The sequence below is a fragment of the Lissotriton vulgaris genome, unplaced genomic scaffold (assembly GCF_964263255.1).
Source record: "Lissotriton vulgaris unplaced genomic scaffold, aLisVul1.2 SCAFFOLD_1160, whole genome shotgun sequence".
In the NCBI taxonomy this organism is placed as follows: domain Eukaryota; kingdom Metazoa; phylum Chordata; class Amphibia; order Caudata; family Salamandridae; genus Lissotriton; species Lissotriton vulgaris.
This window is the reverse complement of record NW_028254497.1, coordinates 706,328-722,797: the sequence shown is the minus strand read 5'-3', so window position 1 is coordinate 722,797 and position 16,470 is coordinate 706,328. Positions and strand designations below refer to the sequence as shown.

The following is a 16,470-nucleotide window of genomic DNA, read 5'->3' as shown; positions in this document are numbered from 1 at the left end:
TGGCCTGAAGGTGTTTTGAAGGCTGTGGAAGTCTTCGCACCTGTAGACTGAGTAGAAGGTCCATCCCTCTCCTTTACACTGCCGTGAGGAGATTTGTTGGGACCTGGGCTCTCAGACTCACTGGGGGTCTTTTTTGAGGCCTTAGAAGATCGTCCCACAGAAGAAGAAGGGGAACCCATTACCCCTTTTCACTGACCTTCTAGTAGAAGCCATCGATCCAGCATCTTCACTGTCACTGGAGACAGTATCCTTCCTTGATTTAAGCCTTTGCAGCCATGTTAGGAGCCTACCCTCACGGTCCCGGAGGGTCTTGGCAGAAAAAGAGCGACAGATTGCACAGGCAGCCACCTGGTGGTCAGGATAGAGGCAATAAATGAAGTCCTTATGCTTATCCTCCACAAAAAGCCTTTTCTTGCCACAGGAGGAACAAGGCTTGAAAAGCGCTTTTTTCTTCTCAATTTCCGACATCCTGTCAGGCAGCAACAATCCTGAAGAGAATCCGAAAGATCTTGATGAAAATCCTGTAGAAAAAAACCTGAAGAAATCCTTTAGAAGAGTACAAGTTTAGCAGAGCTCAAAGGAGACTCCCTAGCACAACGTGCGGTAGAAAATCTGAGGCTCTGAGGTTCCTTCAGGAAGGTTCTAAGTGGTGAGGCACTTCTGATTGGCTGAGGCCAAAGTTAGGTCTCTTTTACACAAAGAGGGTGATATGCTACAAAAGGTAATGAGGCCTAGGCCTTTTTCCATTGTCTTTTGTACCTACAGCTATGGTATTTTTGTTACCGAGACTCCCATTCCGACGACGGGGAATGATACAAAGCATGGGAATCTATGAAAGTTCCAATACTGGGGTAAATATTTTTAAACCATTTATATTTTTGGTGCTGGAAACTCCTCAACCAAGACTTCAGTCCTCCAAGATGTTCAGCCTAATTAGTGCTATGCTGTACTGGAGAGGGGTCACCGTCTAATCCACACCTTTAAATGCACCATAGCAGCACATTTTATAGAATGTAAACCAACTTTGGGCATCCTTTGTAGTTGCAGGTCAGGAAGACTAGTGAGTTAACTACCTTTCACACCCCATCATGAAGAGAGATGGTGCAACTCCAATCCCGGTCTCATGCCAACTCTGGGCGCTAGATCAATAAAGAATATGGCAACAATTACTCATACAAGTATATATGGGACGAGTACCCCCTGCCCCTCTTAGCGCCAATCCTCCCTGTGTCAGGCTTTGCTGGTTATCTCCATTTTACAAAGGTAGGTGAGGATGGTGATGAGGAAATATGTAAAGCTACTGTCTCAGCTGATTTGAGAATATATCATCCAGAGTGGATTCAACTACACTGACTACAGGGGATGAGGGTGGAGGTTTAGATTTGCCTAATGTCAGAAAATAGCATCGGTTTGAAAAGCCGTATGCTTTTGCATATGTTTAAACCTACCAGAACAAGGTAATCCCTTATCAGGTAGCTCAGACAATCAGCATTGCAAATGGACCACTGAATAATGTAGTAGTGATTCATTATATAAAAACAGGATAACATAACCTGCGGAAATGTATCTAATAGGCTTGTGTTTTTTGCTCACTTTGGCGATTGATTTTTACAGCAGGCATGAACAGAAGCTGTGTCCTTTTGACAACAAATTTCTACTTCTCTTTCTACTGTACCACTGCACAACATGCTTGATCATTGCCAGAGCTCTCTCATGATGGTACAAGGGTGCCCACTCACCTCAATGTATAGATCGGTGAACTCTTTATCAAACCCCCTGGTGGCTCCAAAGTCCAAAAGTGCAACCTGAAACAATTGAAAATGTTACATTCAGGAAATTCAGATGTGTTTTCAAATAAAAGGAGATAGCAAAATAGATTTTAACAAAAATTGGCATTTCAATTTTTGAACTTTGGATGTAAGCACAAAGATGCTCTGTTGAGTTCGGGAACACTGCCAGCATCAACTGATCCAGCTACTCTAATACACATTCAAATGCATCCCCCTTGCTCAGCTTACTGGTTCAAAATTATTCATACACCATTCATACCAGTTACAATAAAGTAAGACATCACTTCACACAAATTGACCTGATGGTTTGTCACTTAATGTTTGAGTGAGCTAACCTACAAGGGAATACTAAACCCATGGCCGTGTGATCTCTTTTACACCGACAAACATGTCCTAAAACAACTTCATAGTACGCCTTTTGGGTGTTAATGCAACTATTCACTAGAATACACATTTCTGTTTACAGCCAAAGCACAAAAAAATTTTAGTATGCCAGATTGATAGTCCATAAAATATTCCTAGCTACTACATGCTTACTCATGCTAAGGACTGGTTCTATCAATCCAAAACAATAAAAAAAATACCATGGTTCCTTAGAACAGATATATACAATTTTTATCTTTAGGATACAGGGACAACAGAATAATAATGATTCTGATAATAATAAAGTACATCACTTTCGTTCCCTCATGAAAACACCAACTATGTGTAGAAAACATGCCTGAAGTCTTCATATTATAGGCAAAAGTAGTGAGAGTAAGTATACCTAGTCGAATCTCAAGGTAGAAAGAGTTTGCAATTTGGGGCTTAATCCAGATAACATTAAAAAATGGGGCTGCATTTAGTTACCCTAAATTATTCACCCCCAATACCCATCCATAGGGTGATAACTCATTAGCTGACCAGTTAGAGGCACAGTAGAGTAGAGGTCTATAGCAAAAGTAAGGTTTCTGAATTTCTGAGACCAAGTTCTAAGCATAAAGGAATCGACGAAGCATTGGTAGAAAGTCACAGCAGGAATTTTATGAATCGATTCACAGAAATGGTCAGCCCTCAAACATTCTCAAATGCCTGAACCTCAGGGCTATAAAACAGCAGCTGCCTGGGCTTTGGCCTTATACATTTTTAAAACCGCAGAAATAGCTCTTTCAACTCAATGTAATTTATTTCATATTACCTAGCTGCTTACTCCATTTCATATTAGCACTCACTCTAATAGCAAGCTATTTCAGTCACTATCTAAAACAATGCCATGAGAAGATGCTCGTCTTTAAGAGACTTTTGTGGATTAATTACTAAGACTTTAGTCTTGCTAGCACGCATAGCAAATATCCAACTATAAAAAAATAATGGTTAATTAATAGATTTTGCAGATTCAAAGGCGAGCGGGAGACCAGGAAAGTGTCATCAACAAATGAGAGTTAGTATTTTACTACTGTTTTAAGTAGTTGCGTCATTAATGCAGTCAGCCAGGAGGGGAAGAGTAGTGAAAGGGCGCGGATACGTGCATAAATATCAATGTCGAACACTCTTGTTGAAAATAAAAAGCTTCCTTATTTCACCAATAATGCTCCACCCTACCTTAATCTAGAACAATTATGTTCATGAGAACATAATAATATGTCTATGAGGCCATCAGGGATATACACATCTCCAAGTACATTTTTAAAAACATTGACACAAGCACTTTTAAATAATAAATAAATGTGGTTTCCTGATCATTCATGAAGAGAAACCCCATGAAGGTTGGTCACAACCAATGGTAACAATCACCCTGATCTCAAACAATGTTTAAGTGAGGCAACACAGCAATTTGCATCTTGATGGACATAGCATTCTCAATGACATAGTGGTAAAGGTATGCTTATTTGTGTCAATATTTTAACTGTCACATTATGTAGATTCAGAGTCCTAAAATGCTACACTTATGATCTCTGAAAATGGGTGAAAGGCAAGTAGTATGTAAGGCTCTTGCCTTCTCTCCTTATGCTTAAAAACATCAGTCTGCTTATTCGTTAGATATTGCTTTACAACTGCTAAGTATACAGCATTATCCTCGAGAGTGCTTTCTCCACGAGGTGACCATTTATTCGTTTTAGTATATCTTTATATATCTTGCACCAGCCACACTGGGACGCACCGACATGTAGAACTAATTTACAAAGCAGCAATTCTAAGTATTTTATTTCCTACTCAGTGCCAGTCACTTAGCCTATCAACATATAGTTGACCAGTTACATGTTGTAGAGACAATTTGAAAGGCAAAAAAGGTGTGTATTTTAAATGCTGTGCTCATGTTCCTGGGTCTTGTTAAGCAGGCTTCAGCCACTAGTGCCAGGTGCCCAACAAAACTTTAAGGAAGGGGAGGGGAGGGGTGCGCACTGACCAGATGGAATTATTCACAGTAGCACATCAAATTCTAGGTACAAAATAAAACAGTAGTGGTGCTGTGCCTTATGTGACGCACATGTAAACTCCTTACATTTAAATGCTCTAGAAATATTAGCATTCCACTGGGAGAAACTGAAGACTATACGCTGTAACAGTAGATAATCAAGGGCTGCTTGCACTTTCTACAAGGCTCAAAATCCAATTAATGCTTGCTGCACATAGCTACTTTACAGATTAACATCTTGGAATATTTATGATGATATCAGTATGAAGCTACATCATATGAAGCACTTCAAATGACCAATGGGATGCATTTCATCCTAAAAAGAAACTTTTAGGTAGGTATAAGACAAACCACCCAACGGCTTCACTTATGCAGCCACAAGTACAATCAATTAATCCTAAAATGATTTGTTCGATACATGTAACATAACTTCAACCACCAAAGTACGCAATCTCTTAATGGGCTCAAAGAGCAGTGACTGCTACTGAATTTTAATTTTACAAAATCATGTAACCTAATTGAAAACTATAACAAATGCTACATTACAAGGCAACCCTTCTAATTTGGCTTTAAGTGAATTTTAACAAAAACATTAGGTTGCCAAGTAGGAACACAATTGCAAGGCATAAGAAAATGCTTTCAAACATTCCACATCACTAAAAACTGCAAGTCAAACGTGACAATATACAAAAGGTACAGAGAAACTGTGTGACAGGTAAGAAGGCCAAGTTCTTCCAAAGACCCTAAGTGCAACCCCTTCTACCTGAATCATGACAAGCAGGCAGGTCACCGTGCCTTTCTTAGTTCAGTTAAGTAGTTAAGAAACTAGTATATATGTTCAACAGTTATCAAGCTTCCAAAACTGATGCAAGAACCACTTCCCCACCTCTTCTTTATATATTGATCGATGGCGCTTGCATGGACATTTGATGCAAACCATTTATTGAAGGGTCAATAGAAAATCAATACTGGAGGGACAATGAAGCTAAATAGTTACGCTGATATTTGAAAAATAACAGAGGATGAGGAGAGGAATTTACAAAGGGCACTGTCCTCAAGCATCAACAGGGCAGGGATGGAAATTACAATCTGCCCTGGCAAATACTCTCAAACTGTAGTTCTGACGTGGTAGACCAAACTGCTCTGAAAGCAACCCCCCATTGCCAGCAGCCCACCAGGAAAATGCCAGTGTCGCCATTCTGGGCATGTTCATATTTCTGGCAATCAAGATACAAAGCTTTGAAATTTGTGTTACAGAAATTGACAAACTAATCCATTGAGAACACCATCAACTATGTTCACAGGATCTCTGATTTAAAGCATCTACCTTTTCAGGAGATTCTTTGAATACATTATCAACAAGGACAAGTTTGCAACCAAGTGTTCGCTGCCACATTTGTGTCTCCAAGAGATCATAGTACGAGATGAACAAGTTACTTACCTTCGGTAATGATATATCTGTAAGGAACATAGGTTAGTTATAGATTCCTTACCGTAGAATTACCCCCAAGCGTCCGACTGGATCCGGAAAGTTTTTCGTCAGTAGTACCCCTGCGTGTCAGAAGGTGGCGTCGGTGGACTCCGCGTCTGTCGTCGTGGTTGCCAGGATGACGTCGCGGTAGCAACAAAGACACCTCCCTTGGCACCGTCAGTTCTGTAAGCTTTCCATGCCAGAAGTGCAGAGCCATGCAAGACACTGACCACTTGTGCACAAAACTAGGGCCCTGAAAGTATGTCCTTAACCCTAGAAGTCAGCTCGCAGAACGGGGAGGATGGGTGGGGCGGTAATGAATCTATAACTAACGTATGTTTCTTACAGATATATTTTTACCGAAGGTAAGTAATTTGCTCATCTGAAAGAAACAGATATAGATTCCTTACCTTAGAATAGATACCTCAGCAATACCAACCCCGGAGGTGGGTCTGCAAACCAAGTTCACACCAGAAAGTCCTGGAGAACAGACCGGCCAAAGAAGCCATCTCTCCAGACTTGGCTGTCCAGGCAGTAGTGTTTCTTAAACGTGTGTAGCGATGCCCACGTAGCTGCCTGACCGATGTCATTTAGGGGGACTCCTCGTCCCAAAGCAGTAGCCCACCCTGGCGGAATGGGCACACAGCTCCACTGGAGGCTCCTTCTTAGCCAAAAAATAGCAGGCTTTGATGCACAGAACGACACACCTGGAGATGGTCAGTTTGTGCATGGCCCAACCTTTCTTAGCACCCACGCTCGTCGTCCACCCGGAATTGTTTGGTGAGATCCAAGTAGAAAGAAAGTGCACGTTTTGGATCCAGACGGTGGAGCCTCTCTTCCCCGTTCGAAGATTGCGGAGGCAGAAAGAAGGTAGGCAAAGTGATGGTTTGGCCAATGTGGAAATAAGTAACCACCTTGAAGAAAGGAAGGTCTAGAACGACCTTTTTCGGATGGACAGCCAGAAAGGGAGGTTTGAAAGACCGAGCTTGCAGCTCACTCACTCTGCGTGCAGAGGTGATTGCCACCAGAAAAGCAGTTTTTAAAGTGAGAAGTCTGAGAGGACAGTTATGCGGTGGCTCAAAGGGAGAGCACATAAGATATGTCAGAACTAATTTCAAATTCCACTAGGGCATTACGAATGGAACAGGAGAAAAAAGATGAGTAATGCCCTTAAGAAATCTATATACAACAGGGAACTTGAAAAAAGAAGGCTGACCAGGGAGCCTGGGGAAGGCCGAAATGACCAAGAGGTAGCTCTTAAGAGTGCCCAGAGCAGAGCCCTGTTGGGCCAAAGAAAGGAGGAACAAGAGAACCTCAGAAAGAGGGGCAGAAAAGGGATCCACAGCCTTTGCTGTGCACCATGCCACAAATGTTTTCCATCTGCAGGCATATACCGTCTTAGTGGAAGAACGTCTAACTGCCAAGAGAACATCACAGACTTTGGGAGGAAGGTGAAAGGCGGTCAACTGTTGCCGCGCAATCTCCACGCAAGGAGGTGGAGGCTGGACAGGTTCGGGAGGAGGACCGCCCCCGGCTGCTGCGACAGAAGATCCTCCCGAAGAGGCAGTCGAATTGGAGGATCGATGGCCATGTTGAGCAGCTCGGGATATCAGACTATTCGTGCCCAATCCGGAGCCACAAGAATGACTTGGGCCCTGTCACGCTTGATCTTCAGCACTCTGGACAGAAATGGTATAGGCGGAAAGGTGTACAGAAGACCGCAACTACACTCGTGACGAAAAGCGTCGCCTAGCAAGTGGTGCCTTGGAAATTCCAACGCGCAGAATTGCTGACATTGCAAGTACTCTTTGGTGGTGAATAGATCTAACCAAGGCTCTCCCCACTGCTGAAATAGACCTTGCACCACCTCAGAGTGAGGACGCCATTCATGATCCATCATGCACCTGCGGCTGAGTTCGTCCACCCTGGTGTTCAGTGAACCGGCCACGTGTTGAACCACCAGGGATATGCCCTGATCTTCCAGCCATGTCTAGAGGTGGAGGGCCTCTTGACATAGGGTCCACAACCCCACCCCGCCTTGTTTGTTGCAGTACCACATGGCGGTGGTGTTGTCCGTGAACACCAGCACTGCTCCTCGACGGACAGAGGGAAGGAATGCTTTGAGTACAAAACGGATCGCCCGAAGCTCCAGAAGGTTAATGTGGAGCTCAGACTCAGAAGGGATACGTCTGTCACCACTGTGTGTTCTGGTTGGGGAAGGGGGAGGGATCTGGAGTTGATCCAATCCTGGTTCATGAGCCACCACTGCAATTGCAGTGCAGTGCCCTCTGAGATCTGGACGCAATTGGACAGATTCCCCATACGCTGATACCACTGGAACTTCAGGTCCCATTGCAGAGCCTGCATATGCCACCTGGCATGATCGACGAGCAAGATGGTCATCCTGACCGAAGTCCGGGATAGGGGCTGAAAGATCGGAATCATAGCCCGAATATCCCGAACTCGCTGTTCGGGAGGATAAACCCGAAACTGCATCGTGTCCAGAACCGCTCCCATGAAGAGGGGGACAGCTGTGACTACGGTACGTTGACGTCGAAATCCAGCGAATGCAGGAGGTAGGTCGTAATCTGGAGGTGGGAGCCAACAGCCTGGGGTGAGCCCGCCTTCAACAGCCAGTCGTTGAGATAGGGAATGACTGGAACCCCTGATCTGCGCAGATGAGCTGCGACCACCGCCATCACTTTTGTGAACACCTGAGGGGTGTTGGTAAGGCCAAAGGGGAGCACGGTAAACTTAAAGTGCTTGTGGCCTACCGAGAACCACAGGTAATGCCGGTGGGCCGGCAGAACGGGGATGTGAAAGTAAGCGTGCTGCAAGTCCAACGCTACCATCCAGTCTCCTGAGCGAGCATAGACATCTTGAACTTCTCCTTCCGGAGGAAGCAGTTAACGTTTCTGAGATCCAAGACAGGACGCAGGCCGTTGTCCTTCTTGGGTACCAGAAAGTAGTGGGAATAGCAACCACAAGCTACTTCTGGGGCAGGAACGCGCTTGATGGCTCTCTTGGCCAACAGTGCCAAAATGTCCTGTTGGAAAAGGGCCAGGTGATCCGCCGACATGCGATGGTATTGAGGTGGCATGGAGGGAGGGGTAGTCTTGAAGCAGAGGGAGTAGCCCCTTCGGACTATTTGCGAAACCCACCGGTCCGACGTGATGGTGCACCAGTGGGGGAGGTGATGGTGGATCCTGCCGCCCACTGGCGTTTGAGGGACCTGAAAGGTGGGACTAGGAGGGTTTGGAGGCTGCTGCAGAGGGGGCTGTGGTGGACTGGCCCACCTGCTGGTCCCTAGAACCACGCCGGTGGTTTCCACGTCCCTGGCCACGCTGGGGCTGAACAGCTTGTGCCGGCCTGTGGCTCTGGGCGAACGTAGTGGGGCACCCCTTTGGTAGCCACAAAAGGGGCGAAAGGCAGATTGTGCAGGGCAATGGCCAAGGACCTGGCCATAGCCCAAGGCTTGAACCACCAAGCTCTCAGGGGTGGGGTGTTGGGAAAGAAAAGTGGGGTCACCCGGGGCCAGGCAGTGGCTTTGGGAAATCATCCTGTCCACAGGAGCCCCTGTGTTGGGCCTGGACCAGGTGCCCAAAAGGATGTCCGTTAGTGCTTCATTAAACAGCAGCAGGGGCTCCATAGACCTCACTGCCGAATGACGGACCTCTGTCAGGAGGTTAGTCCAGACTGCCAACGTCGGTAGCTCAAGGTGGAGAGCCTCAGCCGCCCTCCGCAACACCACTGCGTATGACGCTCCCGCCTCCGTAGCCATGGTAGGAGGAGACAACATGCTTCGGTCTGGGGAGGTGTCCTGATCACGGGCATCCCCCAGTTCCTCTCTCCAGTCCTGATCGTAATCCAACTGGTCTGTTAGAAGGTCACCAGACCCCTCCCAGTCTTCCTCACCCTCCTTTGGCTGCCAATTTGGCTGCCAATCTGGCTGAAAATGACCAAGTTGGTACACAGGGACAAAAGTATCCATCGGCACCGGATCCGTCCAACTCTGTGTCCACATCAGGGTGGAAGCCGGGGTCGACGCCTGCTGGGGGTCCAGCCGGCTGCGGACGTGGTGCCGGTGGAAGTGGCGCCGGTGAAGGTGTAACCAGGTCGACTGGCACCGATCGGGATCCAGGCCTGGATCCAAGGGGGTCCTGCGGTGCTGAGGCCGAAGCTGCCGGCGTCAAAGGCTTGGGGCCCCCAACTGAGTCCGCGGGGCCTAAAGGCGTGCAGGTGCTCTTTCCAAAGATGGTGTGTATCGCTTCGTAAAATGGACTAAGCTGGGCAGGGGTCGCTCCAGGTCAGGCCGGAGTCGACCCTGAAGGCTCCGCACATGGAGCTGCAGGAGGGGCACTACCCGCAACCTTTGTCGCGTCGGCCGACGAGAAGTTGAAGAGAGACTATGTTTCTTAGACTTCTCCTTGTGCTTCGACTTACCTGACCCCAAGTGCGAAGATTTATAAGAGTGATGAAGACTCAGCAATTGGTTCCTCAACCTCCCATGGGACCTCGAGCGATGCAGAGCCGACTGCCGGGCCTAGAGGAGCTTTCGGAATTGCTCCTGCGAAGACATCGGGCCATGGTTCGGCAGTCGGAGCACGACTTGGGGTCATGGTCGGGCTCCAAGCAGTAGAGGCACACGCGGTGCAGATCCTTCACTGACATCAGTCGGTTACAGGCACCAAATGCCTTAAAGCCAGGCATCACTGATGTGCAGCAGGAGTCGGTTGAGACTCAAATATGAAGTCAAAAAAAGTCGCAAAAAATTTAGTCAAAAAGTGACTGGGGGGGACCGCTCTCTCCGGATCTGTGCTTGCTGGCGTGGAAAAAGAAAGAACTGAGGTCAGCGCGCGAGGGTGGCGTCTATGTAGCTAATGTGACGTCACCCTGGCGACCACGAGGCTGGACGCGGAGTCAACCGACACCCCCTTCCGACATGCAGGGGTACTGCTGACAAAAAAAACGTTCCGATCCAGTCTGCCGCCAGGGGCAAGGTACGGAATCTATAAGTAACCGTTTCTTTCAGATTGTACCTCTCTGCCTCCCAAAAACACAATGCTCATGTACAGTATGTATGACAACGGTTGTGTTTTATAAAGATTAGTAGGAATCCCAGACATTGGACTGAATAGGATCTCTTGCCACCAACCCATTCCGCTTATCTTTCTACATCCTGCAGACAGCACACCTTGTTACTATCTCCAGGGAAGCCTATTCTTCTTTGGAAGAGGACATAAAAGGTATTCATTCAGTTGTGCTGCCCACCACTTAACTTGACCGTCGCTTGAGGAGACCAGCTAACCCCAAGATTTGGCGTTTGGAGTCTGCCATTTGAGGCAGCATTTCAGAAGTGACCTTTCTCTGAACATAGGAATGAGATCGATGCAAGAAGGTATGGACTTCACACTTATAAGCAGCAATAGCCGATATGCCTTTAATGGCTGGTTTGTTGCTCAAAGCACTAAAACCATCTTCACCAAGACTGTTGGACATCACAAATTATGTTTCCAGGCAGCACAGATTAGAAAACATGAATCCCACTCATCTTGGTGTAGACCAAAGGTTCCAAATGACAAAGGCAGTAGATTTTGTCAGCTGACTAAAGCAAGAACCTGAAAAATGTAGGCGAGTGGCAAAGTTGAAAAAGACAGTGGTATGCAAAAGCCAGTATTACCATCAATGGAAGATGGGAGTAATTTTTAAAACAAAATTCTAATTAGATGGTTTGCAAAATACATGGATGTATTGCAGCATTTTCCTGCAACCCAGAAAAGATTAAGCAGATTATCTCCACTTAGAGACAATATTGGAATCACCAGCCTGACTAGGATCTATCACAAAACATGGAACACAGGAAAGGAACAACCTCTACTAAGGGAAAGTCATGTGTGTTGAAGGGAACAGGGCAACTATTTGGAATAAGTAACTTGGCGCACACTACTTTGAAAGTGTAAGCAAACCTTAAGGTGGATTAGCCACACAGGCTAGAAAACTAGCTACAGGGATTATAAATTAATTACTGTACATTTTGTTCTTTGGTTACAGACTTTATACTTCAGTCAGGCTTTCACTTTTTACATTGGCAAAGGGCACACGAGTTGGCTGCGAGTGTAAACCAAAGTGTTGTCTGTAAACAGTGTGGAAAGGTCAGCAGGTGCTCAACAACAGGTGCATAAAATAACTACAAATACCACTCTCACCTCCCTAATCTCGAACATAGGCCATTTAAAACATGATTCAGTCTTTTGAAAGGGACCTGAAATGTCAGACGGCAATGAAATGCTCAACGCCCATTCAGGAGATGACTCCAATTAAGCGGCATTGCAAGGAAGAATGACTGAATTGGCACAGAGTATTGAATAAATTGGCATCACAATGTTGAGATGAACCTGCCAATGTCACCTACACAAACAACTGAATGAAAATTTGATTTGTGGGAAGTTCAAGAGTAGAATAACTGTCCACATAATAGACAATATATCAAAATCTATTATTGTCCTTTGTTGGGTCTGAAGACATTTCCTAGAAGCTTACAATAACACAATTCATTATAAACAAAGGCTTATTTATCACTGCATTCTTTCTTCAATAAAGTGAGTTTGGCCTGCCACAGCACGTTCAATACAGAAACAAAGTGTGCCCTGATAATGATGCTAGCTGGCTGGAGGTTAAGTACTGGTCTACCAGTAGTTAAACCAGTTTGAGTGGATTTTCGTGTTCCAAGGTAGAAGCAGAATGTACCACAGCTCACCTACAAAGTGTCTCAGCTGGTGGTTAATTTGTCAGAAGAATCCGGCTCCTCAAACACCAACCAGGTTAACAAAATGTGTTACTGGGTCCTTAAACTATTATTTATATCCCAGTTCTGCTATAAGAACCAGTTTAAACAAACTTCAGGAGCAATATTAGCAGACTGCATGAGGAGAATGGGGGGTTAGGGACAAATCACTATGAATGCAATCAGATGAGGCAAGATGTGCACTTTCTTTTGAACTAAGAAAAATGAAACTGTTCACCTCGCCGAAAATTAAACAGAAGGTTATAAGTGTTAATCCTATTAAGAGGAACAGGACTGGCTGAAAGACAACTAACAAATGAGAAAGATGTAGTTAAGGTACACATGAGTATGGTTAACTTTGAAAGTATGGTAAAGCATATAGGTTTGTCTATAAATGTAAATAAAAGAGAATCCAGGGGCAGACAGAGCATGGTGTCAGTATTACTGCTGCAGTCACCACAAATGTGTGTTTGAGGATTCTTAAACTGTGGGTCTATATCACCAACTAAGGAGTATTTCTTCGGAAGAAACACATGGAAAACTACTGAGAATAGCAAATTACTGGTGTAAGTACCACAACTATTAGAAAAGGATGCGGAACTGGTGCAAGAAACAGCACTAAAGCAGAAGGGAAACACAGTTGCATGTGGGATTGACCTGGTGAGAGAGGATGTAGCAATCAGAGCTAAAGGCAATAGTCTCCTCCTTGACACAAACAGTCAAGGATGATCAGGAAGGCACCAAATAAAGTGGAGTAGTTGAGGATGGAACTGGGTTTTTTGAAGAAGGACTTACAGGAGCACAGTGACCAAAGACAGATCAATCTACACACTGCTTTGTTGTTCCAGCACAAGCTGCAGTTGCTGAAATGTCTAAAATAAAAATCTAAAAAATAAGGATCTCCCGTCAGTAGCCCCCCACACCAGCTGTCCGGAAAACATGAAACCATTTCAACTATAGTCATTTTTACCAGAGGTCTTGAAAATATGCAGACTAGAAACAGGAAGCCTTTCGATGTAAATGCAGTGTGCTTAATTTAATAAACACAAAAGTGCCCCTTTGTATTACCCTCCTGATCCTCTGTGACTTTTCAAATGGTTGTGGATGAAAGGCATAGGGTGCAATTAAGACTTCACAGCATGTATTATTCGGCAGCCCTAACATTGGATAGGAGTGGATTTGAACTTCTGGACTAACTTTAGAACACTGCACTTATTCTATTACAAATTAGGAGTGTGTACAAGTCCTGCAAAAACTTCGCAAATCATGCTAGGAAAAGGGGAGACGGTACTGGCAAACTACTGGAGAAAGTCAGTCAACATCATAAGAAACAAGGGATTTCATATTTTTTATTACGTTTCTAAATCACTTTACCGGACAAAGAATACTGTAGGTCCAAGCCATTCTAGCAGCAGCATGAACTCAATGTAGCATATACACCATGCACATGGATAACACAGCAGATGACAGCAACATGCTTTCGAGGAGCATGCACTGTGCAACAATTATTTATTTAAAGATTGGGGACAACCATGAAGGTCCAGCTATTTGAAGTACTCCCAGTGAGAGAGTACCAGAGTATTAAAAGCAAATAGGATATGTGGCTATCACTTTTGTTGGTGGCACTACAGCCGGATTTACCACACAGTAATCTGGCAAGATTGATTAATCAATCAATATCTTTCCAAGGTCCAAAAAATAAAAATAAATCTGAAAGCCTGATCATAGAACTCTTGATTTTAAGTTAGGTTATACAGGATCAAACACAAAAAGCACCATGATCAGTCTAAATCATGCTGAAGAAAAATAGAATAGGCGAAAGGATTTGGAAAATAGGCCACACTGTTCCTAAAGGGCGAATTGTTGCAACTGGCTGAATCTTTAGTTTCCTGAAGCTCAGTGATAGCTGCTTTCTGAAAAGGAGGACTCAGAAAAGGGGGTGGTGATGGACAGAGTATCTGAATTAAACAGAACACTCAACCCAGTCAACAGATCAGGGCTTGATCCATCACCATTTTTTAGCTCACTGCACCATCCCAGCTCAGAACCTGGCTACATGCAAATTAGTCTGTCCCTGGCCCAGTGCATCATGGGAACAGGGCAGACCAAACTACCAAGCCAATTCTTATACTGGAAAGGAAACAAGCTTCCGGGGACCGGTTTCTGGCATTACAGCCGTCTTCGGCCCGGCTTGCTTGAATCCAGATGGTGCAGTGAGCAAGGGACTCACATCTGAGCATACCCTTCCACGCTTATGGTGGACAAAACAATTCAGAAAAGGGGGGTGGTGATGGACAGAGTATCTGAATTAAGCAGAACACTCCAAAAGGATGGGCAGCTTATTTTATTAGTGATCCCTCTCACAAACCAACAGAAGGTTACAGCTGACTTCAGTATCGGACACCCAAACAATATGTCTCTTTGATGATGTACTATCAAACTTGTAGGTGTCTACCCAAATCTGCACTAGCATTGATGACTCAACTCCTTCACAAGTTTGGTGGCTTGCCAGGTCTGTTAACCTAGGCATACTCTGGCTCCATTTCCCCCATCTGCCCAAAGCAGCCAATAATTTTGTGCTGCATATTTTGGATTCTAAAAGGTTTTGTGCAGATGTTTAACGAGGAAGAATCCCAATGGGGTGCGGGGATATTTTACATGGAGATTTTCAAAAACAATTTCTGATTTAAACTCCCGTAGGGATTCCGGGGAAGCAAGATCTTACACCAAACCACTAGACAGTGGGGAGAGGATGTAGCCTGACTAAAACTTCAAATACTCGAATAACTGGTTGCCCAGCTGTAAGATCCCTCAAATGAAATCCAAACTCCTGGTGGCGTCATGGGACACTCTGCAGCTTATAAACAAATCTAATCAGCAAGATGTCGCTATCAACCAACTACATTTCTTCTCAATGAAGAGATTAATGCACTACTGGATGGCAATATGAAAGGTTGAATAATAAACCGCTCTAAAACCTGTGACCTGTAAGGTTTTCCCACATTGATTGCTGTAGCACCCGACTACAGACTAAGCCTGGTTTCCGGAATAGCCAGGTCTGGTTGAACCCTCATGTTGCTCTGTCTCCAGAAGTAAAATGCAACTCAAAAAAGTAATGTGGTCTCAATTGAATCTTTCGCACTACAACATCAGCATATTCGTCAATGCTAAGTTATGTTACACAACTACAAGTCGGCAGTCGAACACTGTATTGAGATCGCTGATCCAATAGAGGACTCTGATCTCAATCTCCGTATTCGAACAGAAACCCCACTCCACAAAGAATCCTGACCTCTCCTGACCTCTCAACGCGGCCTCCCCCTGGATCCAACCCGTTAGTCGCCGATGCGAATTTACACATCTGGCTTACGGACTCGTTGGATACCCTCCTACCCAAAAAGAAACAACTCTCGAGGGGAAAGAGAGTGGGCTCGGCGCCCTGGTATACATCTGAGCTAAGAACCTTGAGGAAGGGATGCAAGAGGCTAGAACGGTCCTGGAGGAATGATTGGAGCTAAACGAGCCGGAAAGAATATCGGGCGGCTCTGAGTAGCTACAAATCTGCTATTCGGGTGGCAAAATACGGATTCTTCGAAGAGAGAATAGGCTCTGCGGCCAACTCTTCGAAAGAGTCATTCAGGGTCATTAAGGAACTACTGAAAACCCCCAAACCTCAGGTTATTCACGAGGACCCACGCAAAAAATGCACAGATTTGGCTTCCTTTTTTAAAACGAAAATCGATAAAATTCTGGCATCCCTTCCCCGGCTAAGTGAGGATGCCTCCTCCGGTAGCAATTCCAGCTCTCAGCTGAGGATGCGATCAGCGGAGCTGGTCTCTTTTGGTCCTGTTACTGTAGAGGAAGTTCTTTCGGTTTTGAGGACCATGAAGAGTGGCTCCCCGAAAGACCCAGCACCTATCAAATATCTAAAGCAGGTGGCATCTACCATTGGTGGCCCAGTGACGGACCTAATTAATCTGTCCCTCACTCAAGGTGTAGTACCCCCGAGTTGGAAAGGTGCGGTCGTCAA

General features: G+C 45.2%; 1 protein-coding gene across 1 annotated transcript in view; it reads right to left on the bottom strand.

Annotated features, from left to right (window-relative positions):
- LOC147659524 (atypical kinase COQ8A, mitochondrial-like) overlaps positions 1-16,470 on the bottom strand; it is a gene marked incomplete at its 3' end in the record, with an annotated part of 394,993 nt that overhangs the window by 12,306 nt on the left and 366,217 nt on the right. The window contains exon 13 of the mRNA XM_086951674.1: positions 1,740-1,805. Coding sequence (XP_086807800.1) covers positions 1,740-1,805 — 66 coding nt within the window. The remainder of the gene's footprint in view (positions 1-1,739; positions 1,806-16,470) is intronic.